General features: G+C 42.0%; 1 protein-coding gene and 2 pseudogenes across 1 annotated transcript; all 3 read right to left on the reverse strand.

Annotated features, from left to right (window-relative positions):
- LOC148019769 (CASP-like protein 5A2) lies at positions 1-26,984 on the reverse strand. The gene is made up of 3 exons (XM_087699934.1): positions 26,497-26,984; positions 743-875; positions 1-659 (listed from the first exon to the last, which is right to left on the reverse strand). Exons 1-3 carry the CDS (start codon positions 26,706-26,708, stop codon positions 465-467), a joined length of 540 nt encoding a protein of 179 aa, XP_087556060.1. The 5' UTR covers positions 26,709-26,984; the 3' UTR covers positions 1-464.
- On the reverse strand, positions 9,693-10,252 carry LOC148019770 (uncharacterized; annotated as a pseudogene).
- On the reverse strand, positions 10,533-13,495 carry LOC148019771 (uncharacterized; annotated as a pseudogene).

Below are 26,984 nucleotides of genomic sequence, written 5' to 3' on the forward strand. Positions count from 1 at the left end.
GAAATGCAATTTGCTTATATTACATATAAAATGTGGGATAATTTTTGAAGATCTGAGCTTTCAATGTATTTTCACATTGAAGTCAAATCCCTGAAACATCTGGTTAGTGATCCTGTAATGATAGTCCTAGTTTTGCAACTCATCTCCTCGACAGATAGGCCCTCCAACTGAAATGTCACCATGGGGCCACATGTATCGGCTCTGCTGACCATTGAGTTAAGTCCAATACCAATGTAAACCATGACCATCCATAAACTATGGCCCATGTGGTCTGCTGCTTTACTCTGTTGATCTTTTAGATAATGTACAATGCACTTGCTTCCCAGCCAGCAGCTATTTGTCTATTTACTGTACCAGGAAATTTCCTTTCAGTGGGCCAACAATGTAGTCCTTGAGTCACTAACAAATTGTATACAAGCCTTGAGACTTTCTCCCCTCAATACTTCCAAGAAGTATATGGTTGGCTATCGTGTTGCTAGAAGCCAAAATGTGAACAAAAATGATGTTGAAATCAGCAACCAACTTAAAAATGCCATGCCCGAGGCTGCTGCATATCTGCCACAATAATTTGGATCACATCCCTGGTGCACATCTCTTCCAACTAGAACTGCAATTCCAGCAGATGCACAAGCTCCAGCAAAAGTTACAATTGCCGTGATCTGCAGAACAGCCACTGCAACTTGAGAAAAGAAAGTATACATGCAACACTCAGCAATCCAAGCGAGTAAAACTAGAACCTTACCCAATCACCAACAGCGAACAGACTTAGAAGGGGAGAATCTCTAAGACTCCTGCCCAACAGAAGGGCATACCCTTCAATTGTTGCCACAGAAAGGCTCCACATGCATTGAAGTACCATAGCTGCCACCAGAAAACTGCAAACCAGGTTATCAATCACAACTGTCTCTTGTATCATTTTCTTATAATGTACTGATCATAGTACAAATACCAAAGTCTTTTTTTCTCGTTTGCAAACTAAAGAATGAGAATGACTTGTCTCCAAAGTGCATTCTGTAAGACTCCTGATTAGAAAGACCTTTCTTTTTAATATTACTTCCTAACCTAATCAAAGCTGCCGAACAATGGAGTTTTAACAAGGCTTTAGAAGCCAAATTGAGCAGAATATGCATACATGTTCATATAAGCCCACACACATTATGAACCTGCAGAGAGAGTTTTGATATTTCCACAATCGCTTTGGACTGTATCTTTACTTAACTTCAAAATTGTCTTATTTTGTGACAGGTAGCTCCGATTCCATACAACTAAAGCAAATTAAGTTACTTGTGTTTCCAATCCTTACTATAGTAAGTAAAGCTGGAAATCTCTCGTGTAGTTGTCCAATGAGATGGAAAAAGAAGCAGAAATATGTTTCAAAGGAGGAGTAAGCCAACCACTCCTACACGAGGAGACTGTTTAAGAGAGACCCCATTGCCAAAAAATATATTTGAACAAATCCTATCAAAAACCAACTTCATCAGTCTGTTAGGATGTAACCCTGGATAACAGATCTCAAATGGTGCATGCTGAGAATATATGTGTGCATTGTCATTTCTCTTACTTCCATCTCCCATTGGTAAGCACTTTCTTCTTGTTGCACGATCAGGTACAAGAAGCCTGTGACGTAATGCCTCATAACTCCTCACACAGAGCCCTTTTGGTCCTTACATGTTTACCAATTGAGATGGAGCCACAAAAACAAAATTTCCTAAGCCTAGGATGAGCAAATCAAATCCTACCCAACAGCAAAGGCATGACATGGTAACTTGAAAGATTCCACTATCACTGTAGAGACCTTGGGAGGCATTTCCAATTGCGATGAAACCACAGAAATCACCTGCCCATCGCCCCTTCTTCTCAATAACACCCCTGCCACAACCACCACACGCATCCTCAATCTCCCCATGCTGACACAGGATATCCTATGCATCACCTCCATTGCCACAGCAGAAATTAAAGTGTCTGATGCTGATACACACCTCTCTGTTCCCCTTCCTCTGTTTTGATTTTAATTCTCATATTTCTTTGTTTATCCATGATGGGACCTACAATGTGGCACAGATCAGTGGTACTCACTATTTTGGTCTCCTAGGTCGTTTTAGCCCCTAGTAGATGTTAAAATGACTTTCCCTGTCCTCCCCTGATATTAACAGAGAAAAGATTGTCAACCAAACCTCTTGAAAGACTGCAATGACCAACTTTCAGAAAGAAAATGGAGCAAATGTCCAAGAACTCTTCATGGTACTGCCCATCTGTCTTTGAATGAAAAGCCACAAGATACTAGGGCTTAGCCAAAATAGTGGGCTCCACAAAAGGGACCTCTGATTTCTGCAATTGCCACAAAAACAAAACCACCCAAAAAAAACACACACACATGCACACACAGCATTGAAATCATCCTCTTAACTTGTGCAAGATATCCCCATGAATTTGTAGAAACCATGGGTATATAATGTTAGCAGTTCAGACAACTCATGTGCGTCTGCCCTATGGGCATGACTAGGATATTTAGGCATTTTTTTATGGCTACTATGATGCTTCTTTGGGGTATTTTATGCTGGCTGACCAGCATTAAATGCTGGCCGACCTGCCCCTATTTTGGCATTATTTTCTTCTTTATGTACCCAGCTCCCTCCTCATTCAATCATATCATCACCTACAGGTTTTGTGAAAAGAGGGAGCCGGTGCCAATGCCTTGGAGCCAGAGACTCACTATTGTAAGCGTCATTCTCATTTTGGTAAATGGATTCCATTTCCCAAGCAACCATGGGTATATAATGTTAGCAGTTCAGACAACTCATGTGCGTCTGCCCTATGGGCATGACTAGGTTATTTAGGCATTTTTTTATGGCTACTATGATGCTTCTTTGGGGTATTTTATGCTGGCTGACCAGCATTAAATGCTGGCCGACCTGCCCCTATTTTGGCATTATTTTCTTCTTTATGTACCCAGCTCCCTCCTCATTCAATCATGTCATCACCTACAGGTTTTGTGAAAAGAGGGAGCCGGTGCCAATGCCTTGGAGCCAGAGACTCACTATTGTAAGCGTCATTCTCATTTTGGTAAATGGATTCCATTTCCCAAGCACATCTCTGAGTTCTCTTCTTTTGCAATGTTCTTCTATTTTCTTTCTCTTCTATATTGTGTTTAGCAATTTATTTCAACACTTGTCTATGCTTCCATTGTTGTACCACTTATTGACATGGTATCTACAGCAGAGAAATCTGAAATTTCCCAACCTCTAGTAATCTCAATGCAGTAATCCTCAAAGCAAGGCTGGGATGAGAAAGAATGCTGAGGATAAAGAAAATTCAGACTTTCTTCGCAAAGAATTGAAAAAAATCAGTCATTTACTGTCGCTGCCTTATCTCAACAGCCTGTAGATACTATCACCTGCTATTGATTGGTCTTCTCCTACCCCTAGTTGCCTCAGAAGGTCCTCCAATGGCTACAAATCAAACCAACATCTCCTCCCTCTCTTGCAAGCTAAATGCACTAAGATACCTCTCTTCAGCCTCTAAAGACGTTTTTCAGTCTTGCATGGGCATTTTTGCCAAGTGGCAACCTTCCCAAATGGTTTTTCCAGCATTATCCATAATTAAATATTAATTTTCAGTCTTTTGCAGACTGAATGCACTAAAATGCCTCTCTCCAACCTCTAAAGATGTTTTTCACTCTTGCATGGACATTTTTACCAAGTGGCAACCTTTCCAAATGGTTTTTTCAACATTATCCATAATTAAATATTAATTTTCAATCTTTAAATACTGAAAATTAATCTAATAATTATTTTGGTGTCCGAAAAATTTATCCCACTCGCCAATAACTAAACTGGCTAGACAACTTTCATTCAAGAGTGTCTCTACGCCATCTTTGACTATCAGATTGGCATTAGGTACCATTAAACGCCACTTCTCTAATGTCACTGGCTGATACTTATGGCTAAATGAATGACCTAGGCCAAGAACTAACACCACCAAGTACCTGTGCAACATAACTTATAACAACTTTTGCCTTTGACATCCCATGATTTCCTTGAGTCACGAGCTCATAAATTTACTCTAACCCCAGTTACATCTCACATGTGCAACATTTACTTAACCATGTGATTAAAAATTAATCCACATGTTAAGTGAGATTTCAAAAATATATATCCCCATAGCAACCCTCCCCCTTAAAATCCTTGCAACCATTCTCGATTGCACTACAAATGCATTAAAAGTAAAATAGTGGACTAGAATTTTCACAAGGCATCATAGTTAGCACAACATTGCCCACTACTGCTTAACCATTCCATATGCCCAATCATAGCAGCTAAAATACATATTTCTTTGAATTTGAAACTTATAAAACATTTCTTAAAATACGAAACGTTTTTTAGTAAAAAAAGCGTGGATGTTTTTTGAAAAGTGAGTTGGAACTCAAAACACGGTTTTTTTTACAAAAACTATTGGGCAATGTTAAGCATGATGATGATGATGTGTAATGACTTGTAAGAGCTCAAGATTTTGAGCGAGAGACTGATTTTTTTGGTATTTTTGTTTGGTTATTGGACTTTGTCAATCTAGTATCTATTCTTGTCTTAAGAGTTGAATATTATACCACTTTAGCCTCATTTATGAGTTATTTATGATATATTATGATTCATTCTCGATTTTGACATTTTGTGAGTTTGTTTTTAAATGAGAATCATAATGTTGCAACTTGACTCAGTCCATAATGTAGATAGGCTATTTACATATTAATTTTAATTTTCTTTGTATGATATGTATAAACCATAATGTTTGAGTTCTAAACCATAGAATAACTTGTCCAAAGACTAACTTTGATATAAGTGACAAGTCAATAATGGATCATGGATATGTAACATATAATGTATTATTCTCAATTGACTCTATTATCACTCAAACTCAATTGGCCATTCTTTGTTTAAGAGAGAGTTCCATAGAGGTTTGAAACCTCTTTCTCTAGTCAAAAAAAAATCCCTATATAAAAAAATATGCATTTCTTATTTTACCCCCTCTTGAAAGAAACTTACAAAACACGTTTCTGACATTTCGTTTCTAAATGTTTCCGATGTTTCTAGTTGCTATGTGCCCAACACATGCTGAAAATTACTAGCCAACATAACATAACATAAGATTCACAAAAAATCTAAAAAACATTGCCAGATTATCATGTGACATGTCTATTTCTCATGAGCTCAACTCATCTAGCAAAACCAAACCATAGCATAGCATAAACCAAGCATAAACTATAACCAGCCTTCCTCCTCGGATAGGGTGGTAAACCCCTGATTACAACTTAATTACAGCAGCAAACAATAAATGCAAATCTGAAAATACAAATTTGCCTACTGATTTTGAACAATGCACACCCAATTGGCCCCAAATTTGGCGCCCCTTTCGGTATTTCTTTAGCTTTATTGAAGAAAAAGTTGATTTATAATGGGATTCTCCCCATCCCCTTCATAATCCAAACTCCCCTTGCTATCCAAAGTGACCAGCAAGTCTTCAATCTGTTTTGCCCCTTGATTCGGACACTTAATTGGCCTTTACCCGCTTTGATGAAGATGGAAAATGCCCCAAATTCAATTATTTGCTGGTCACTCCACTTGAATAGGCTAAAAACAACTTCAACCTTATTGAATCCAAGTCTTGGAGCTTCCAATTTCTGGCACACTTTCTGAGGCTGCTGCTAAACCCTAATTTCTGCTGTAAATTAAGGTTTACAACAGAGAAATTTGCAATTTCTCAACCTCCAAGGGTCCAAATGTTGAGATCTTCAGAGCAAGACTATGAAATGACTAGGAGATGAGAGAGAAAGCTGTAGAGAGAGAAAATTCAGAGTTTGTCGCAAAGAATGACTAAAAATCAATCAAATGCAGCTGTTGCCCTGCCACAATAGCTTGTGGATGCAAAGAGCTTGTAGATGCAAAGAGCCAAATGCATCAAAAGCAAAGTACTACACTAGAATTTTCATAGGGCATCATATTAACACAACATTACGCACTGTTATTCAACCATTCCATATGCCCAACATATGCTAAAAAATACCAGCCAACATAACATAACATAACATAAGACTCACAAAGAATCTCAAAAACATTGTCAGATTATCATGTGATATGTCTATTTCTCATGAGCTCAACTTATCTGACAAAACCAAACCATAGCATAGCATAACCAAGCATAAACCATGGCTAAAACATCAATGGCATCATAACATATGCTATTGTCCATGCAACTAGATATAAACCATTGAAAACTGAGTAAAATCTGATCATAAATTGATCACTTGCTGATCTAAGAACTGATCACAAACTGCTGTAAATGTGACCCCAAATTGATTACAAACTACTGAGCACCGCAGGTGCAATGTTGCTTATGATAAGGCTAATTGCTCAATAAAGCAAATAATAGAATCGTTTAATAGCCATGAGCAAATCTTTCAGCCAGTGCCGAGTCCACCTAGGAGTCCCAAATCTCCTACACCCTCTTTCTCTAAACAGACATAGAAAGCACAATAGCAATCGTCAAGTGTAGCTACGCAATCCCAATCTCTATCTCCATCTGAGCTTCCAAATGTCCAAGATGCGGGACATGACACCACCCTTAGCTCTCAACCTAAGTGTGACAGGCTCTGCATGGCCTCTACATGTCGTTCCAACTTCCCCCATAGGTCCCATCTCATCCTCTCTGATGCCTAGACAGGCGGCCATGTCAACAGAGATGAAGTCTGCTCGTGCACCATTATCAAAGAAAATCAATGCATGTTGATCCCTAATTTTGCCCCGTGCTCTACACAACTCAATAGCATCATCATTGGACTGATCACTAACAATATCGCGCACTAATCCCACTAATGTTTTGGGCTTCTTACCTTTAGAATCTCCCTGATTTTCTGATGTTCCAGCTTGTTGCCTATTGGAACAGTCCCTTCCAATGCGACCCTCATGTTTACAAATTAAACATTTATTTGCGGCCATCAATTCCCTATCTTGTGCCAATGTTTTCAAGCCCTTTCTTTGTTGTTTTGGCCTCTTTTCAAGCTGATTTTCAAATCTACCCCTTTTCTCAACCTTAAACAACTTTTTATTCAGTATTTCCCCATTCTCTAAGAAGCCCAAATCCTTCCCATTCAGCAAAGCATCGACTGTAGCAGCAATCTCTATAAGCTGAAACATCCTAGACACAGTGGATTTAATGCAAAAATCCCTGATTCCTTTGGGTAGCCCACAAATATATTTTTCCACTTGCTCATGAAAGGGTACGAGGTGATAAGAAGTAATAGACAGCAATGCATCCCAAAACTTCTTATTATATTGCTCCAAATTCTTACATTCCTTAGCATCCAGCTTATTCCAAGCTGTCATGATGTCCACCTCAAAGATATCTATCAACCAATTCGATGCAAACATTTGCTTGAATTGTACCCACGATAACAGTGCTCTAACTTGCATCAAAAGAGTAAACCACCACTATAATGCATTCCCTCTCAAGAAAGTGACTGCCTTTCGAATCTTTGAGGACTCCGTGAAGTTCCCGCCTGAATAGGTTGCATCAAACAGCTAAATGAAAATCAAAGCTTTCAGCCTATCTTGTACACCGTTGAAGGACTCAAACTTCACTCCTTTTCCACCCTCATCATAGTCTTTTGCTGCCCCTTTGGATGTCAAGTTGTCATACACTGGCTGCTGCAAAAAAGATGCATTTGCTGAATTTATATCAAAACCAATGCCAAACGGAGCATTTGCATGACCACCATTCATTCCTTGAGCCCCATAAGCATTCAAGGGTGCAGATGCAATACCAAATATGCTACTTTGTGCCCCAAGCATCGAGCCAAATGCTGCCATACACAGGATCATACACGAATACATTGGGCCTTGCACACCATGCATTGGTTGCTACATACCATAGGGATTTGTGCCACACATTTCCATATGCGGTCCTTGTCCAACCATAGCATGAAAAATCGTGCTTCCACCAAAATATCTTGGCTGCCCCATCATAGCATGTGTGCCCGGCTATCCAAAATCCATTGGATTGGCACTTCCGAGATGGCCTTGCACATGGTTGTCAAGTCCGATGACGTCCGATTAGTACAATCCGATACTAGTACGGTACTAATCGAACTAATAAATCTTGGACCTACATCCAATGTTACGTCCGATGAAAGAAAAAATACATATAATATTGAGTATATTCTTAATGTTTGGACTTACAAATTAAAACATAAACTTAGAGATTCCAGTCAAAAGTGCAAAAGAGAGTTGAAACAAGACTCGAGAGTGTACTATGTAGCATGAATAATGAAACCAACAACTTTATTATAAGCCAGATGTACAATCTCATACAAAAAGTGTACAAAAATGGATTGAGATAAAAGACATCATCCATGGCTCAATCCGAATCAAGATACATGATTACTTTAGGTGCTCATATCACTCTCGGCATCGAAGGTAAAAGCATCCTCGTCACCACTTGAGGAGCCATCACCCTCCTCAACATAATCACCCTCACTAATGACATTGCCCTCGTCATCATAATCGGGGTCTCTAAGCTCTAGGTGAGAGGCAGTGATAGGTATATCCTCCTGGGCCGAGCTAGGAGTACTTCTCGAGTCACTCCTACGCCTCGTGTAGCATCTAAGGGCCCCACAAGCATCACAGGCAGCCAATGTGGATGCCGAAGTGAAAGTTCCATTGCTACCAACAAGAGAGCGAATAACAACACGAGCACGCCGTGCACGAGTACAAGAGACCCGCCGATCTATCTCCTCGAGCTCCAAGTAAAGCTCCCTAAAGATTTGCTCCTCCTCCAAGTCTCTCTCACGAGTCACACTTTTAAGTGTACTAGAGGAGAGCTTGAGTGAATCCACATTTATCTATACATTTAAAGAATGAAGAACTTAGATTAAACAAATAAAACTTCTTTAAAGTATGAACTAAAAAGTATAAAAATTAGATATACGATACATGTCTTGCCATAAACATCTCATGCATATTGCGTAGCATGCGTAAATTGAAGCAACAATAAATTAGTCGCTCTAATTGTTGTATGCTACGCTTGTTACGAATTTGGTATGGACGAGAGAATAGGCGGACCAATTCCTCTCATATGCACCCAACGAACAATCCTAAACCATGTGAAGAAAAAGTAAGTTTAAAGTAACTAGAATTAAATGAAAAAAGAGAATAGATTTTCAAACTTGTACAAGAATGCGTAAGGCCACTCTTTGGAGATGAGGCAATTGATAGCCAAATGACTCCCACCAAAAAAGAGGCTTCACCAACGATTCCCGCTTCCAACAAATGGTAGATGCAAAAGCGGTGCCCCTTTGATCGCTATAATTGATGAGCTCTTGGAGGAAGGCACCATGGTGCTCTTCCGCCAAAGCCTTTGGAAGAAATGCATCACAATCGACAAGGACATTGGCATTCATAAAGAGAGAGGGTTTTTTGAAGACAATGTGCAAGAGTGCTGCAAACCCATGTATGGGTCACTTCATCCACTCCCATCTTTTCTTTGTCAAAAAGAAAATGTCATCTCTTTTAGGAGTAGTATCCAAGATATCACTACAGTAGGTGTAAGATAATAAAGATTTAAAAGTGAAATTTGAAAAGAAAGTGTAAGACAATATAAAATATAGATTCTAAACCTAAAAAGAAACGTGATTTTATTTTTTTTTAACAATACCATGAAGAAGAGACCTCCCCATCCAAGATGGTCGATGATTCTATCTCCTCCATTGCATCCGCCATAAGATGATAGAGGAGGCCAATAGTAGCCCCCTCCATGTCTGTCATGCGAAGCACCTTGTAGATGGGAGTGACGGCAATGATAATGCCCCTCACATCCATCCAAAATTCCTACTTTAAGCAAAGCCTTTGAATGGCCTTCGCTTCCACTTGGCTTGATGTGGACTCCCCTTCAAGCCATTCCTTAAACTCATTTGACACAACCATTTTTTGTAGCTTGTTGCGAACATCATAGAGACGCTCAAGGAGAAGCCACATGGCCAGAAACCGAATCTTCGAGGGCTTATTCAACTCCAAGTCCAAGTACGAGCGATATATCGCAAAAACTTGAACCTTGGAGTTGACAAAGCCAACGATTGTGCAAGCATCGTTGACAATCCTTGCCACCCACTCCAACTTGTCTATATCTTCCATAAGAAGATCTAGACAATGCGAGCGCATGGTGTCCATACTATGGATGAAAACTCGACCTCAAGTTTTTGCCCCATAGATGCACAATTCGAGACATTGTCCGTGACAACTTGCACCACATTTTGCAGCCCAACCTACAAGATTATACACAATGAAATTAGAATAAATTTGAGAGATTAAAGAAGAGATTACAAAATAATGGATTTAGAAGCATTACCTCAATGATAGCTTGCCATATGTACCGATACATGAACGAGTCTGTGGTTCTCCTTCCCCTTGTGCGCCCGCATCCACTGCTTGTAGAAAGTATGTGCCAAGTGCGCAAGAGACGAGGATGTTAATGATCCCTCTTTTTTTTCAGTCACTCCATCCTTCAGATAGGATAGAGCATCCATACTTCGCCCAACTAGCACGCACAGGCTCAAGGGACTTATCAATCCTCTCTCTCTCCTCATCGAGTTTCTTGGTACGCATGTCATTGTATGTGACACCGTACCATCCCTCGCATGGACCAACGGCGGCAATGGCTTTCACTATCCGCTTCCATCAATCCACTTTGAGAATATGGAAAGAGAGATTGCACTCAATTATGGTGCATGTAATCTCTATTTCCGCTTGCCTTTGCCTCTCCTTGAGAAAGAAGAGAAGACCGGAAACTTGCCTTGTTGCTTAGGCAAGAGTGGCTTGTCTCTTGGCCATAGGTGCACCACTCGAATGGCTTTTTCTAGATGGGATAGAAGAGGTGTTGAGAATAGCAAATGATGTATGCCCATAGAGGCTGAATGTGTGCCCAAAAGAGACTTTCCCATAAGTGGCCTTGTATGAGAGATATGACAAAGATGTATGCTCTAGAAGCTCAAAGAAGAGTTGTCCAAAATCCCATATGCGCAGTGAGGTACAGTGATACTATCCAAAAAGCTATAAAGGCATGTACTTGACACTCATTTCATGTAATGGCACTATCAATTTGATTCACTCAAGATTGTGTTTATGAGTCCTAGCTAATCTATCTTGGAACCTAATTCACTTGAGTTGCAATCTCTTATTTTGATAATGTATCGTGTGTTTGATTTGCGTCCACCATAGCTAACTAGCTCTAGATCCGTGTTTCTTAACATGGTATCAGAGCTATGCCTGAGCTAGATAGCTATTGGACGCCTCTTACTTCTTCCCTGCATACTTTATATCCTATTTCCATTCTCAATTTCTTTAAGCCATCCACACATCCATTATCTTGTGCAAGGTGAAGGAGCTCAAGGCTATGGAGGTGCTCTAGGCGAGTCGCAACACTATTCTCTTTCTGATAGAAAAGTGGAGCCTTGCAGATCCGAGCTATGGAATGTATATGGTTGAGGTAGTCCACTAATTTTTTGCCCTTGGAAGTAAGGGAAGGGTTGTGGTTTGAAGGAGAAATGGTAGAAGCAGCATTAGCAGAGGAAGAAAGAATGAAGGAAGAAAGAGCGATGAAGAAGGAGGCACAAGAAAAGGACGAGCTGTGTAGCCATGGTTTCTATCGCAGCCACCGCTAACCTGGTCCCCTCCTCCGTCTCAATCGGAAGCTTGCTTGCCTTCTCTTCCAAGGACTCCCTCCCCTTGTCCGCCATCATCGGCCACCAGCTGTCTGCCAGCGAAACTCCTCCTGCAGCCTTGCCTCCTCGCCGCTCTCCAACAAGTCCTCAGAGAATGGGAGGGGATTGAGAACTACTGCCATGGTAACTGGGAAGTCAAGTGATCCTTCTGAGGCTGTGCAAGCTGTACTGAAGTCTATTCAGGAAGCTTGGGACAAAACAGAAGATAAGCTAGCCATTGGCGGGCTGGGCTTTGCGGGATTAACTGTTTTGTGGGCATCGGCTGGACTCATAGGGGCGATTGACAAGCTGCCGCTCATTCCCAACTTCTTTGAATTTGTTGGCTTGTTGTTCACTAGGTGGTTCATCTATCGATACTTACTCTTCAAATTGAAACATCTATGAGGATGGATATAATGTACCAGGTTGACTTTTTGGATAACCAACATGTTACTGCTACAGCTCTACATTACATTCATTTCGTTAAAAGGCTAATACTAAGGTTAAAAACCCTAGACCTTAAAGTCCATTCACACCAGCTCATCCTCTCTCTCTCTCTCACTTATTTATTCATTCTTGCACTTGTCCAAAATCCATTGAGCCAAATAAAATCCAAAAAAAAAAAAAAAGTATCCCGAACTTCAATGTTCGAGAGTTTATCAAACCAAGCCCATATACCCATTAATGTGTTCATTTGTAAAAGCACAAAAAAAAAAGAAGTACCATGCATCAACAAAGAGACAAGAATCACAACAAAGGCAAAGAGCATGAAGACCAAGAAGGTGTCCAAGAGGATTAAAAACTGCACCAAAGAGTACAAAAGATGCCAAAGAAGTATGAAAAGGATAAAGAAATTTTCGCTGCTGTCAAACAAAGAATTTTTCCATAGTGGATGTAAAAACCCTACCAAAAATGTAAAGTTTCAAGCCTTAACTTGACTAGGCTGCCTAAGAGCTAGTCTCCTGGTCCATGTCTACATGTAGGGGGAGCAAAATCCAACAAGGGTAGAGACTCATCATTTGAGGGGGGGTGTTGAGAATAGCAAATGATATATGCCCATAGAGCCTGAATGTGTGCCCAAAAGAGGCTTGCCCATAAGTGGCTTTGTATGCGAGATATGACAAAGATGTATGCTCTAGAAGCTCTAAAAAGAGATGTCCAAAATCCCATATGCACAGTGAGGTACAGTGATACTATCCAAAAAGCTATAAAGACATGTACTTGACACTCATTTCATGTAATGGCACTATGAATTTGATTCACTCAAGATTATGTTTATGAGTCCAAGCTAATCTATCTTGGAACCTAATTCACTTGAGTTACAATCTCTCATTTTGATAATGTATCGTGTGTTTGATTTGCGTCCACCATAGCTAACTAGCTCTAGATCCGTGTTTCTTAACAAGAGGCCCCTCCAACGGAGGAAACCGAGACAACTGGAGAGGGATCGTCTTCCGCATCCGAGACCTCATGATCGGGAGAGATCGCCTCCTCACTTGCCCTTGAAAGGCCTTTGCGTCGCTTCAATGGCAAGTATTTCTGACGAAAATCTTCATAGACATCGTCGAGAATACTAGGACATGGTGTGGCTTCCCCTCCTAATTTGCAAAGGTGGATAAGAATGCAAGTGATGGATGAGATTTGGACCTTTGGGCAATACTTGCATTGCCACTTGCTAGTGTTGGATTTCTCCTTCACTCATTCGAAGTAGACACAATGCAAGCAAAAAGCCTCATGGAGAGGGGGTGCCATTGATGATGTATAGAGAGAGCCTAGAGGGTCACAGATGGAGGGTGAGATGATTGAAGAAAGGAGTGGAAAGAGTACAGAGCTTGATGGAGTAGAGAGCTTGAGGGAGTAGAGAGAGGCTATAGCTTCATGGAGGAGGAGGTTGAAAGAGTTGAGAAGTTAAGGGAGGACTCAAGGAGAGAGCTTGAGAGAGTAGGAAGGATGGAGAGCTTGAGAGGAGTAGGAGGGGTGAAGAACTTGAAAGGATGAATGAGATCGTGGGGGAGGGGAGATTTTATAGAAAGGGAGAGTGCTTTGGGGTTGGGAGGGGGGGTGGGGGGAGAGAGGGGGGAGAGGGAGAGGAAAGGAGGGAGAGTTTTTAAACTTGTTAGTTGGAAACTTTAATCTTTAATCTTTTCTCTTGAGTCTTTGTGAGAAAGAAATAAAAAATAGAGAAAAAGAAAAAAATAGAAACAAAGAAAAAAAGAATAGAGAAGTTTCAAGAAAGAAAAGAAGAAAAAGAAAGGTAAGAAAGAAAAGAATAAAAGAAACATAAGAAAGAAAGAAGAAAAGAAAGGTAAGAAAGACAAGAAAAACGGTCAAAAAAGTGACCATTTACGACTTTATTGGCCGCAAGGCCCAGGCGTACGGGAGTCAGGACTCGCGTGCGGTGTAACGGTCACAGCAGGGCGCAGTCATCAAACGGCGGGTCACAGGGAACCGGACAGGTCACGACGGGGCGCAGTCGGACAGGACTGGACGCAGCAGACGGGACAAGACGGGTTGACCCGTCCATCAGACGTGGACAACCTTGGCCTTGCATTTACATTCCTTGCCCTGTAGGTACCAACCATTTTATTTCATTAGCATCTTTGGGAGCTTCAAATAAATTGGCATTATCTTTAGTGCATCTTGCTGTCCTGAAGGTGTAGAAGACGTCTTCTTCTTCTTACCTTTGTTGTTCGTCTTTGGAGCATTCAAAAATCAGGTAAATTGAGGATGCTTTGCCAATTCAGCAAAGAGATTTGCTGCTGTCCTCATCTGATTCTTGAACTGGTCATCAAATTCCTCTTCACTTTGCTGGTCATTAGCCTCCTTATGCCCTGAAGGCCATGCATCTTGCCCAACAGCAACATTTTCAATTTGCTGTCCATGATTTGAGCCTTGTCCAAGGTCAGGCATTGCATTTCCTTCATTCCCATGTGAACGTTCATATTGAGAGGCATCATCATTGCTTGAGTCCATCTCACTGTATGAAGACATATTGCTGCAATTTCTTAGCTGAGAGTAAAAAACAACACTAGCACAAAGCTTTGGCTTGCAATCAGGTGCCTTGGGCCCACCAAATCAAAGGATTGAGTGGTGTCCTGACAACGGAACCATGTAACCAGCCTTCCTCCTCGGATAGGGTGGTAAACCCCTGATTACAACTTAATTACAGCAACAAACAATAAATGCAAATCTAAAAATACAAATTTACCTACTGATCTTGGACAATGAATACCCAATTGGCCCCAAATTTGGCGCCTCTTTTGGTATTTCTTTAGCTTTATTGAAGAAAAAGTTGATTTACAATGGGATTCTCCTGATCCCCTTCGCAATCCAAACTCCCCTTGCTGTCCAAAGTGACTAGCAAGTCTTCAATTTGTTTTGCCCCTTGATTCGGGCACTTAATTGGCCTTCACCCGCTTTGATGGAGATGGAAAACGCCCCAAATTCAATTATTTCCTGGTCCCTCCACTTGAATTGGCCTTCATCCACATGTTAAGTGAGGTTTCAAAAATACATGTCCTCGTGACATAAACCATGGCTAAAACATGAATGGAATCATAACATTTGTTGCTGTTCACAAAACCAACTGAACATCACTGAATATTAATGGTCATACACTAAAAACCAGCATTCATTAATCACTCCCCCATGATCATTAATCAATGCAAATGTACAGTTTCAAAGCTGCATACCAAACATAGTGACTAGTACACTGAATAGTGATCTCCTGGCAAACATACTATCAGCTACAATACCCTGAATGTATGCTGAATACATCCAAGATCCACTACATCTAGAGCTGTCCATCAATCCACTATATCTAGAGCTGTCCATCATTGAGGAGTAAAGGTGCTAGCTCCCTCACAAGCATCAAGTAATACTCTGGACCCTTGCTCTGTTGAATCTGATTGAGCCTGAGGCTCTAATTGGAAAGCATCAAAGTAAAGCTCCAGCAACTGAGGATGGTTTGCCGAGTCATCCTCCTCCATCCATTTGGCATCCATTGGTGAATAATTGTGAAACTTCACCAAGTACCTTCTAGAAACCTTACCCCTGATCTTCTGCTCTTTGCGTGCCAAAATCTGCTTTGGTCCTAGTATTTCATCGAGCTCTTCAACCTCAAGTTGAATTTCAGCAAATACATCCTCTCATACATTACCATGAAAAGGCCTAAGCAAGCTCACATGAAGGCATTGTGTATCCGCCAGTGTGGAGACAATTTCAGCCTATAGCATGCATCAATGATACTCTCGAACACTTGAAATGGTCCATAATATCTCATAGACAGCTTTGGATACAATTGCTCTTTGCCCTTCCATCTTTTTCAGCTGTGTTGTTTCAAAACGCAGCAATACATAATTGCCTCTACAAAGTGCAAAGCACACCTATGGCGATCAATTGCCTTGGTTTTCAACTTTATTTTCAGATTTTCCCTTTTTCTCAACCTTGGCCTTAGTGACATGCGGCTTGGCATACCCGATTGGCCCCAAAATTGACGCTCCTTTTGGTATTTCTTTAGCTTTATTGAAGAAAAAGTTGATTTACAATGGGACTCTCCCGATCCCCTTCGCAATCCAAACTCCTCTTGTTGTCCAAAGTGACATGCGGCTTGGCACACCCAATTGGCCCCAAAATTGGCGCTCCTTTTGGTATTTCTTTAGCTTTATTGAAGAAAAAGTTGATTTACAATGAGACTCTCCCGATCCCCTTCGCAATCCAAACTCCCCTTGTTGTCCAAAGTGACCAACAAGTCTTCAATCTGATTTGCCCCTTGATTCGGCCACTTAATTGGTCTTCCCCACTTCATAGACGATGGAAATGCTCCAAATTCAATGATTGGCTAGTCCTTCTGAATTTAGCTGAATTTTACCTTCAGCCTTGAAAATTCCAAGTCTTGGAGCTTCCAATTTCTGGCACGCTTCCCGAGGTTGCTACTAAACCCTAATTTCTATTGTCTGCTGTAAATTCGGGTTTACAACAGAGAAATTTGCAATTTCTCAACCTCCAAGGGTCCAAATGTTGAGATCTTCAGAGCAATGGCTAGGAGATGAGAGAGAAAGTTGTAGAGAGAAAATTGAGAGTTTTGTTGCGGCGAATGACTAAAAATCAATCAAATGCAGTTGCTGCCCTACCACAACAACATTGAATGCCGTCGCTTACAACTGAGACATCCAAATCAGCTGTCACCTTGTACCTAGATGCAATCACCCAGCTGTGGAGCGTTCAAATCTGCAATCACCTCCTCAAAACTCACTCGTGGCTGGCAGCAATGGCTGAAAATAGGCTAGCCATGGCTGTTCACAGCTCTCCTACATTTGCTACAACAAGAATAATCTCGTTTTTCCTCTTCTTCAGTCTTTTACCAACCTGTATAGGCAAGTTTGCCAAGTGGTAGCCTTTCCAAATGGTTTTTTCCAGTATTATCAATCATTAAATATTAATTTTTAGCCTTTAATTACTGAAAATTAATCTAATCATTATTTTGATGCCTAGAAAAATAATCTGACTGGCCAATAATTAAATTGGTTGGACATCTTCCACTCCTGAGTCTCTCTGTGTCATCTTTGACCATTAGATCGCTGTTAGGTACCATTAAGCGCCACATCTCTAGTGTCACCAACTGACACTTACGGCCAAATGAATGACCTAGGCCAACAATTGACACCAGATACCACCAAGTACTTGTGCAACATAACTTATAACAACTTTTGCCTTTGACATCCTGTGATTTTCTCGGGTCCCAAGCTCGTAATTTTACTCTAACCCTAGTTGCACCTCACATGACAAAAACTTCTTATTATATTGATCTAAGTTTTTGCAATTTTTGAAATTCAACTTATTCCAAGCTGTCATAATGTCTACTTCAAAGATACTTGTCAACCAATTCAAAGCAAATATTTGCTTGAACTGGACCCAAGTGGTAGGTGACTTCCCTTGAATAAGAAGTGTAGACCACCACTGCAATGCATTTCCCTTCAAAAATGTGACTGCCTTTTGTATCTTAGATGTTGTAGTGACGAAGCGCACAAAGATCGAGACAGTCATTGTGTTAGCAGAGTATTTGTCAGCTCATGTGTGAGTCTGAGCTTGATCTGGGCTGGGTATGTTTATTAGGTATTTTAGGTATTTTTCTGCTGTGGCATTTTATGCTAGTGGAGCATTTTATGCACCAGTCAATGCTGGCCGACCAGCATTATTGCTCCCCACTTTTTCAGCCTATTTATACTCAGTGCTCCTCCTCAGTCAGTATCATCATCATCATCATCATCATCATCATCATCATCATCATCATCTTCACCATCTGCAGACTCTGTGGAGAGAGGAGCCAAAGCCAGTGCCAGTGCCCACGCAGCCAGTGACTCATTGTTGTATGCGACTGTCTCGTGTTCAGATATATGGATTCCATTTCCCGTGCATACATCTGAGTTCTCATCTGTATCGTGTTCTTTTCTTTTCTCTTTTTGTCTTGTGTTTCAGCAATTTATTTCGGCACATGTTTATGCTTCCACCACTGCTCCACTTCTGACATGGTATCAGTTTTCAAGATTTGTGTTTCTGCTGTGTTTTCTTGCTGATTTTAGGACTGCTTTGTACCCCTGCTGATCAGACGACAGGAGGGGAATCCATGGTCACATATGTTCAGCGGCATTTTTAACAGGATGGTCTTGTATGCTACTGCGAGACATTGGTAACGGACACAGAGACATGCTATGATCTTCTCTATTTTCAGGTGTTTGGTATGGTTGACATCGACATCACGTTCTCTCCGAGGCACCTTGGTGGTGGCTTGATCACCCACTGCTTGGGTATCCATGGTTCTACTTGGTGGATCTATGTTGTATAGTTTCTGATCCCTTTTCATTGAACTATTGTATTGTATCAGATCACCCATGATCTGAGAGAGGGTGTTAGCAGAGTATTTGTCAGCTCATGTGTGAGTCTGAGCTTGATCTGGGCTGGGCATTTTTATTAGGTATTTTAGGTATTTTTCTGGTGTGGCATTTTATGCTAGTGGAGCATTTTATGCACCAGTCAATGCTGGCCGACCAGCATTATTACTCCCCACTTTTTCAGCCTATTTATACTCAGTGCTCCTCCTCAGTCAGTATCATCATCATCATCATCATTATCTTCACCATCTGCAGACTCTGTGGAGAGAGGAGCCAGAGCCAGTGCCAGTGCCCACGCAGCCAGTGACTCACTATTGTATGCGACTGTCTCGTGTTCAGATATATGGATTCCATTTCCCGTGCATACATCTGAGTTCTCATCTGTATCGTATTCTTTTCTTTTCTCTTTTTGTCTTGTGTTTCAGCAGTTTATTTCAGCACATGTTTATGCTTCCACCGCTGCTCCACTTTTGACACATTGTTCGTTAGCAGCAGCGAGACACAGAGTGAGAGAGAGCAAAGTACAGAGTGTGCACAATTTGTTTTGGGTACAATGACGAGTGTACCACTTTAGGTTTTTAGATAGATATACATGCGTAAGTACAAGTGCTAAGGGTGTGTTCACACCCGAGCACATTAAAAAGGCACAAGGGCCTTTATTTCTAACAACCTCCCACCTAAAGGCAATGTGCCTTAAGAGGAGAAAAGAATCAGCTAAGTCTAGATATGTACAAAGCTGAAATACATATATCTATCCAACTCCCATCATCTATTAGCAATGAGTAAACCGCTTTGCTGGAGACCCTTCGTGAGAAGGTCTACAGGATTGCCATTTGTATACACTTTAACAAGCTCAATGCTCTTGCTGTCAAGTACATCTCTAATGAAGTGGTACTTCACCTGTATGTGCTTCGTCTTTACATGAAAGACCGGATTCCGTACTAGCATGATAGCACTTTGACTGTCACAATGGAGAACAGGTAACTCTATGATGCCAAGCTCTTCCACCAAACGTGAAAGCCATAAAGCCTCATTGCATGCCTCAGTGGCAACCACATACTCTGCCTCTGTAGTAGACAATGCAACACACTTTTGTAGCTTGGAGATCCAAGAGACTACTCCTCCTGTGAAAGTAAACACATACCCATAAGTGGACTTTCTGCAATCCGCATGACCAACATAGTCTACATCCGTAAAGCCAACAATAGATGTCTTCTGCTTTCCAAAGCAGATGCACAACTCCTTTGTGCCTTTGAGGTATTTCATAATACCTTTCACTGCTTCCCAATGCTTTTTGTTAGGATTTGCCATGTATCCGCTAACCACTCCCTTTGCAAAGGCAATGTCAGGACGTGTAGCAACCATAGCATACATCAAACTGCCAACAGCTGAAGCATATGGTGTCTTGGCCATTTCAACCTTCTCATCATCAAATGTAGAGCTGTTCTCTACACTGAGTTTCACATATGGAGACAATGGAACCCCAATCGTTTTCTCCCCCTCCATATTGAAACGCTGCAAAACCTTGGAGATATACTCCTGCTGAGATAGATAGAGTAATCCTTTTGATCTATCGCTGAGTATTCGCATGCCAATAATGTAATTTACATGACTAAGATCCTTCATGTCAAAGCTGCCATGAAGACTTTGCTTCAATGAGTCCAAGGCATGAGTATCCCTGCCAGCAATCAACATGTCATCAACATATAGAACCAAGATAATCAAGCTGCCATCTGTTGCCTTCTTAGTGTACAAGCAGTGATCCACTTGACTTCTATGGAAACCTTAGATTGCATAAATGTATCAAATTTATGATACCATTCTCTTGGTGCTTGTTTCAGCCCATACAAACTCCTTTTGAGTTTACATACCATCTTTTCTGTCCCTTTTTTAACAAACCCTTCAAAGTGCTACATATATGTCTTCATGCAAATCACCATGTAAGAATGCAATCTTTACATCCATCTGTATGAGCTCCATATCTTCAGCTGCAATCAAGCCCAAAATGATTCTTAATGTAGTCATTTTGACTACAAGAGAGAAGATCTCGTCAAAGTCAATTCCATGTTCCTACTTGTACCCCTTCGCAACCAATCATGCTTTGTACTTTGGTGAGAAACCAGAAGTGACCTCCATCTTGTAAACCCATTTGCATGGAAGTATTTTCTGCCCTTTAGGCAACTACACCAAGTCCCAAGTGTCATTTTTCCAAAAGATTCCATCTCTGACAACATGGCTTTATACCATTTCTTGTTGTCCTATCTGTCCATTGCTTCCTTGAAGTAAGACGATTCATCACAATCTGTCAACATGACATAATCAATCACATTGTTTGCACCAAGAATGAATCTATCAGGTTGTCTAGTAGCCCTATACAATCTCCTGACCCAATGATCATTGTTTGCTGGCTGTTCTAGCAAATTTCCATTTTCAGCATGCTGTCCTAGCATTTCAGCCTGCAGATCAACATTAACAGCTTGTTGTCCTGGCTATTCCTGCACATGTAGTGGTTCATTATCATGGGCAATAGTTGGCTGATCATTTCCAGCATTATTTTCTGCATTTACAAGTTCATTTACAGCAGGTATTTGCTGCTGTACACCGGGCACATTTTGCTGTCCAAAAGGTATTTCTTCTCGGAATACAACCCTACAGACCTCCTTAGTCTTTTCGGGCTGTTTATGCATGCGATCTTTCCGGAAGATAACATCATTGCTACGTACTATTTTCCTTTTCTCGGGATCCCATAATCTATACACCATTTCACCCTCGTCACCATATCCTAAGAAAATGCATTTACAGAACTTTGGCTCAAGTTTGCTGCCTTTTTCTTTACGAATGTGCACAAAAGCCTCGCGGCCAAACACTTTCAAGTGAGCATATAAAGGTGGCTTGCCCGACCACGCTTCTTCGGGAACTCGCCTCCCCAAAAGACCTGTTTGGTGACTAATTAATTAAGTGTACGGCTGTCATAACAGCCTCTGCCCAAAAACCATAAGGTAATGCAACATGAGACAGCATTGTACAGACCTTATCTTATATGGTCCAATTCATACGCTCTGCAACTCCATTTTGGGGTGGATTATGACAGGGGCAGTGAGCTCCCTTTTGATCCCTTTACTATCACAAAATGCCTGAAAGGCCTTGGGCACATATTCCCCACCATTGTCATAGCAAAGACACTTAAGTGTCTTATCTGTCTGATTTTCAGTCAATGCCAATAATTTTTTAAACTTGTCAAGCACTTCATCCTTGCTACGAATAGGATAAACCCATATCTTCCATGTAGCATCATCAACAAAGGTGACAAAATATTTATTTCCCCCTAGAGATAATCCTGGCATCTGATATATATTGGAATGTACTAACTCTAGAGGAGAAGATTTCAAAGAAAGAGACTTTTTATGAGACGTTTGTGTATGTTTTCCATAAATACAATGATCACAATGCTCAAAATCAGCATAACAAAGACAAGGCAAGTAACACAAACGAGAAAGCACTTTCATTCTTGTTTGACTCATGTGTCCCAACCGGCCATGCCACAAAGAAACACTTGGCTGCTCAGTCACGACAACAACATGATCACTCACATTAGATACATGGAGAAGATACAAGGTATCACTTTTACAACCTCTGGCAATCACTCTATGTAACATTCTCCCCTCCCCCCCGTTGACCCCCCGTGCCCCCCCCTTTAATTTTTTCACTTTTTTTTTCTCCCTCTCTCTCCCCCTACCGTGTGCATGGCGGGGAGAGAGAGAGAAAGAGGGTGTGATGTGTGGAAGATGGGGAGCATGCAACCCCCCAAGTGGCAGGTGGCACTGCCTTGCCACCTCCCCCTCCACCTATAAATCACCCCTCCCTGCGTCGTCAACCTGCCAGCGGCCCCCCTCTCCCTCGGGCTGAGAATTTCTAATCTATTCCCGCATAAGTATGATTTATCACATGAAATGAAAGGAATTTCTAATCTATTCCCGCATAGGATGGAAACTTATTAAGGCTTAGTATGAGTCATATAATGTTCAGTTGAGGTTATGACATAGATTGCATCCTAAATAAGTTTATAATCAATATCAAAACTGCTCTCTTAAACATCTAAGTTGCCCTACACTATGATGTATCCATTTAGGAATCTAATACATACTTAAGAAATTTCCTACGACACAATAGTTGTTGTGATATATGTTTACCTTTGCAAACACCCACACAAAGGTGGATACACTAGGGTCTAGCGGTTATCAATGCATGAACTTCTCATTGCATATCACTTTAATGGGGCTAATAGAGTGGAAAGGTGATAAGAGTGGCTATTGCATTGGTATGCTCCAAGCGCATGAGGAGTGAATTTGACTAGAAAAATTCTGCATAGTATCACACTTAAAGATAGAAGGTTAGAAGATGTTGCATTTACTTAAAGTTGATGTCCAACTGATGACCAACAAGGAGGGTTTATTGCCATACCTTGGGGCTCCTTCTTCAGTTCCATTGGAGCCCGTGCCTTTTGAGTATGATTCTGTTTCTGACACAGAGTCTATTGTTCCACCGGACCCTTCTGAGGAGTTACCACCGGTGGATATTCCAGAGTCTTCTATTGATGGAGAACGACGAGGGGAGGTTCGGCCTCCTCCTCGCTGGGCCCGTGACACACTCCGTGATTCAGGGATCCAGGGGGTTCCTGAGGAGTGGGGACCGCAGGATGGTCCGCGGCGGTCACGGAGGCACCAGGCGCATTCTTCGGAGCTTGTTTGCTCCAACTATTGTTTGATGTCCCGAGTTATGCAGGATCGAGAGCCCACCTCCATGAAGGAGGCTTTACAGTCCACACCATGGAAGAAAGCTATGAAAGCTGAGTTGGAGGCTATTGAGAGGAATGGCACTTGGTCTCTCGTGCCACGCCCCCCAACGAAGAAGGTGATTGGAGTCAAGTGGGTCTTCAAGACCAAATATCTCAGTGATGGTACTTTGGATAAGCACAAGGCTCGCCTTGTTGCTAAGGGTTTTGCACAGCGCCCAGGCATTGACTGTCATGACACCTTTGCCCCCACAGCTCGTATGGCAACCATTAGAGCTGTTTTTGCTTTGGCTGGCCATAGGAGATGGCCTGTTTATCAGCTGGATGTGAAGTCGGCCTTCCTGAATGGTGAATTGAAGGAGGAGATCTACGTTGAGCAGCCTCCTGGCTTTGGTTCTGCAGATGAGAAAGTCTACAGGTTGAAGAAGGCCCTGTATGGCCTCAAGCAAGCCCCGCGAGCTTGGAACGAGAAGATTGATTCGTTCCTCCAGTCTCAGTTGGGATATCGGCAGTCCAAGGCCGATCCGCAGCTGTATGTTCACACTTCTGGGGATGGTTGTGTGCTGTTTGTATTATATGTTGATGATTTGATTGTCACAGGTGATGATGCACAGCAGGTCCAGGAGACAAAGTCAGCTTTACATTGGACGTTCGAGATGACGGATTTGGGGCTACTCCATTTCTTTCTAGGACATGAGATTTATCAGTCTCAGAGGGGGATTTTTCTCTCCCAACAGAGATATGTACAGGAGCTCTTGGTGTCCTTTGAGATGGAAGATTGTAGGCCCCTCTCTACTCCTATGGATCCGAACTGGAAGGCCACTTCCCACTCAGCTTCTCCTTTGGCGGATGCTTCCCGCTATCGACAGTTGATAGGGTCTTTGATTTGGCTTCTCAACACCAGGGTTGATCTATGTTTTGCTGTTGGGCTCTTGGCAGGGTTCATGAGTGAACCTAAGACGGTGCATTGGCAGGCTGCTCAGAGGATACTTCGGTATCTGAGGGGGACGTCTGATTTGGGGATTCATTACCCCGCAGGGACAGATGGGTCAGATCTCGTACTTGCAGGTTGGAGCGACTCGGATTGGGCCGGTGACGTGGACCACAGGCGGTCTACAACAGGTTACTGCTTTACTTTGGGTGCCGATGTTATTTCATGGAGTAGCAAGAAGCAGCCCACAGTAGCCCTTTCGTCTACTGAGGCGGAGTATCGGGCCGCGTCTTCCACCACATGCGAGGTAGTGTGGCTTCGGAGACTGTTGGAGGAGCTTGGGTGCCCCCAGACTCATCCTACATTGCTGCGATGTGACAATGAGAGTTGCATTGCCTTGGCAAGGAACCCTGTTTTTCATGCCCGAACGAAGCACATTGAGATTCAGTACCATTTCATCCGAGAAAAGCTTCTGGATGAGACCATCACTGTGGAGTATTGCAAGACAGAGGATAATCTTGCGGATTTGTTTACGAAGGCGCTTCCTCAGGCTCTACTTCGGCAACATTCCAGATCCCTCAGGCTTCTGCCCTGTCCAGGCTCTAAGAGGGGGTGTCAGAGATCATAGCCTGTCTTGGAGGGCAGTTCCAGTAGCAGTCGGACCAGCAGCAATCGGACTGCCACGTGGCAGTCCGACTGTCTGCAGCCGACTTATTCAGGCTGCGCCCTATTTTCTGGCGCCCCAGTTCGTGGCAGGTTTCGGCTATAAATACCCGATGTTTCCAGCAGTCTGGCCACTCTTCTCTGTCGCAGATTACAGACCGGTGCCGTGCAGTTTTCTGTCTCTGTTCACAGATTTCAGACAGCAGACAGTGCAGACTGCAGCAGACTTCGAGGTGGACAGCAGGTCGCATCGTCGAGGTGAAGACACGCAGTCCAACGCACTGCGCCCGTGTATATCTTTGTATTCAACATTCTTTATACAGCAGATCTTCATTGTTGACAAAGAGGCCCTAACCTAAAATGTCTATTACAAAGGCTGCTACCATATGAGAATAATTGACAAACAAAGAATGTGTTAGAGCTCTAGATGTCCTCGGCTAACTCAAGTTGAGGCTCACAAAACACGCCTCATAATCTTACCATGGATAGGATGAAACTTTGAAAAAGTTACTTGGTGCCTACCCATATGCCATATAGGACCAATATCTCAAATCCACTCATGTGCTGAAGATATAGCAAAATTCAAGATATGCCTTCCAATCTCAAATGAATCATCAATTTCATGCATACCAATAGATACACGCTTCTTTGAAGGATAAGGATTTGATACCTAATATGCATAGCCCTATGTAATGGAAGCTTATGCTTGACAATAACCTTGTTCGAAGTTCTATAATCTCCACTCGTGCACAAAGAGACTTTTTTTTCAACACCATACCAATGGGATCAAAATAGTGGGGATCTAGGTTTCATCAGTCCCATTGCCAAATTTAGTTAATTTGTGGCTTTAAATTAACCCTCTCTAGAGGTTTGGGAGGTCATTTTGGAACTGGTTCTATCGCACAGCCTAGCAATTCTCTTAGAATGCATGTGTGAGTTGGTATGCAAAGTTTATTTACCTCTAAAAACTATCTATGCATCTTAGTTATTATATGTCAGATGATTCCACATAACAACACATGGAGTCGGTTTAATTTGCATGAGTTGGCTCAAAATCTATGTTGAGAGTGATTGGCACAGTTTTGCCAAGTAAACGCTCTGTTTAAGAGTGTTAGTGCTACATTCCTTTCTTTTAGTTGCTGGCTCGTCTACACTTAATTTGTGAGAACTTGGTGAAGGGGAAATTTTTGAGAGCAAAGAAAAGAATGCACTCTCAAGTAAGCATGAGTGCACTTAATTTGTGAGAACTTGGTGAAGGGGAAATTTTTGAGAGCAAAGAAAAGAATGCACTCTCAAGTAAGCATGAGTGCATCCCAACATATGATGAGTAAAGACGTTCACAGACTGGTATAGGAGCTTCATCACCCAATTCACTGTATTTAGATTAACCAGGCAGCAAGGCAAACCATCTCATCTTCCTCAAACATTAACCATAAGGGCGAAATTTCGCTAGACTTTGAACAGATGTTCCGCTTACCAGAAAGCAGTGACACTAGAGAAGTTGGCGGCAGAGATCATGATGCTAAAAGAGACAATGGCAGCCGCAAACTGGCAAATGCGGAGTGTGAGGCTTCCAGGGGTGCCAGGGATGACATGCATATCCTTGAAGCTCCAACCAGAGAACCTCAGCAAGGCGTTGGGAGGAGCTCGTGCGGCAGCAGCAGCAGCAGCAGGTTCACTTGCGTCCATAGCGTATGAGAAGGCTACGGAGGCAAGGAAGCCGGCACCAAGACCATCAGATTGGGATCAGGCGGAAGCCATGCCAAAATGGTGTCTGAACAGATCCTTCATCCTGGCCTTCAACCCTAATAAATCAGAGAAGAACAGGCTTTGCGCTTAACGATCGATTCTTCAAAGCAAGAAACTCTCTGTGGCTGCCGGCTCCGAGCTTGTCTCTCCCTCCTCTCTGTTCCTCTCCCAGTCGCTTGCCTTTCACTCGTGCTTTTAACTTCTGGTGCAATTATG

The sequence above is a fragment of the Lygodium microphyllum genome, chromosome 19 (assembly GCF_053477565.2).
Source record: "Lygodium microphyllum isolate KBCC chromosome 19, Lygodium_microphyllum_v1.1.10, whole genome shotgun sequence".
Classification (NCBI taxonomy): Eukaryota; Viridiplantae; Streptophyta; class Polypodiopsida; order Schizaeales; family Lygodiaceae; genus Lygodium; species Lygodium microphyllum.

Bases quoted from the DNA above. Each gene is read 5' to 3' on its own strand.
- LOC148019769 (XM_087699934.1), bottom strand. From the start codon at position 26,708: ATGGACGCAAGTGAACCTGCTGCTGCTGCTGCTGCCGCACGAGCTCCT. The intron at 876-26,496 runs GTAAGCGGAACA...CCTGGTTTGCAG, and splicing joins TCTAGTGTCACTGCTTTCTG to TTTTCTGGTGGCAGCTATGG. The intron at 660-742 runs GTAAGGTTCTAG...GCTGTTCTGCAG, and splicing joins TGTTCGCTGTTGGTGATTGG to ATCACGGCAATTGTAACTTT.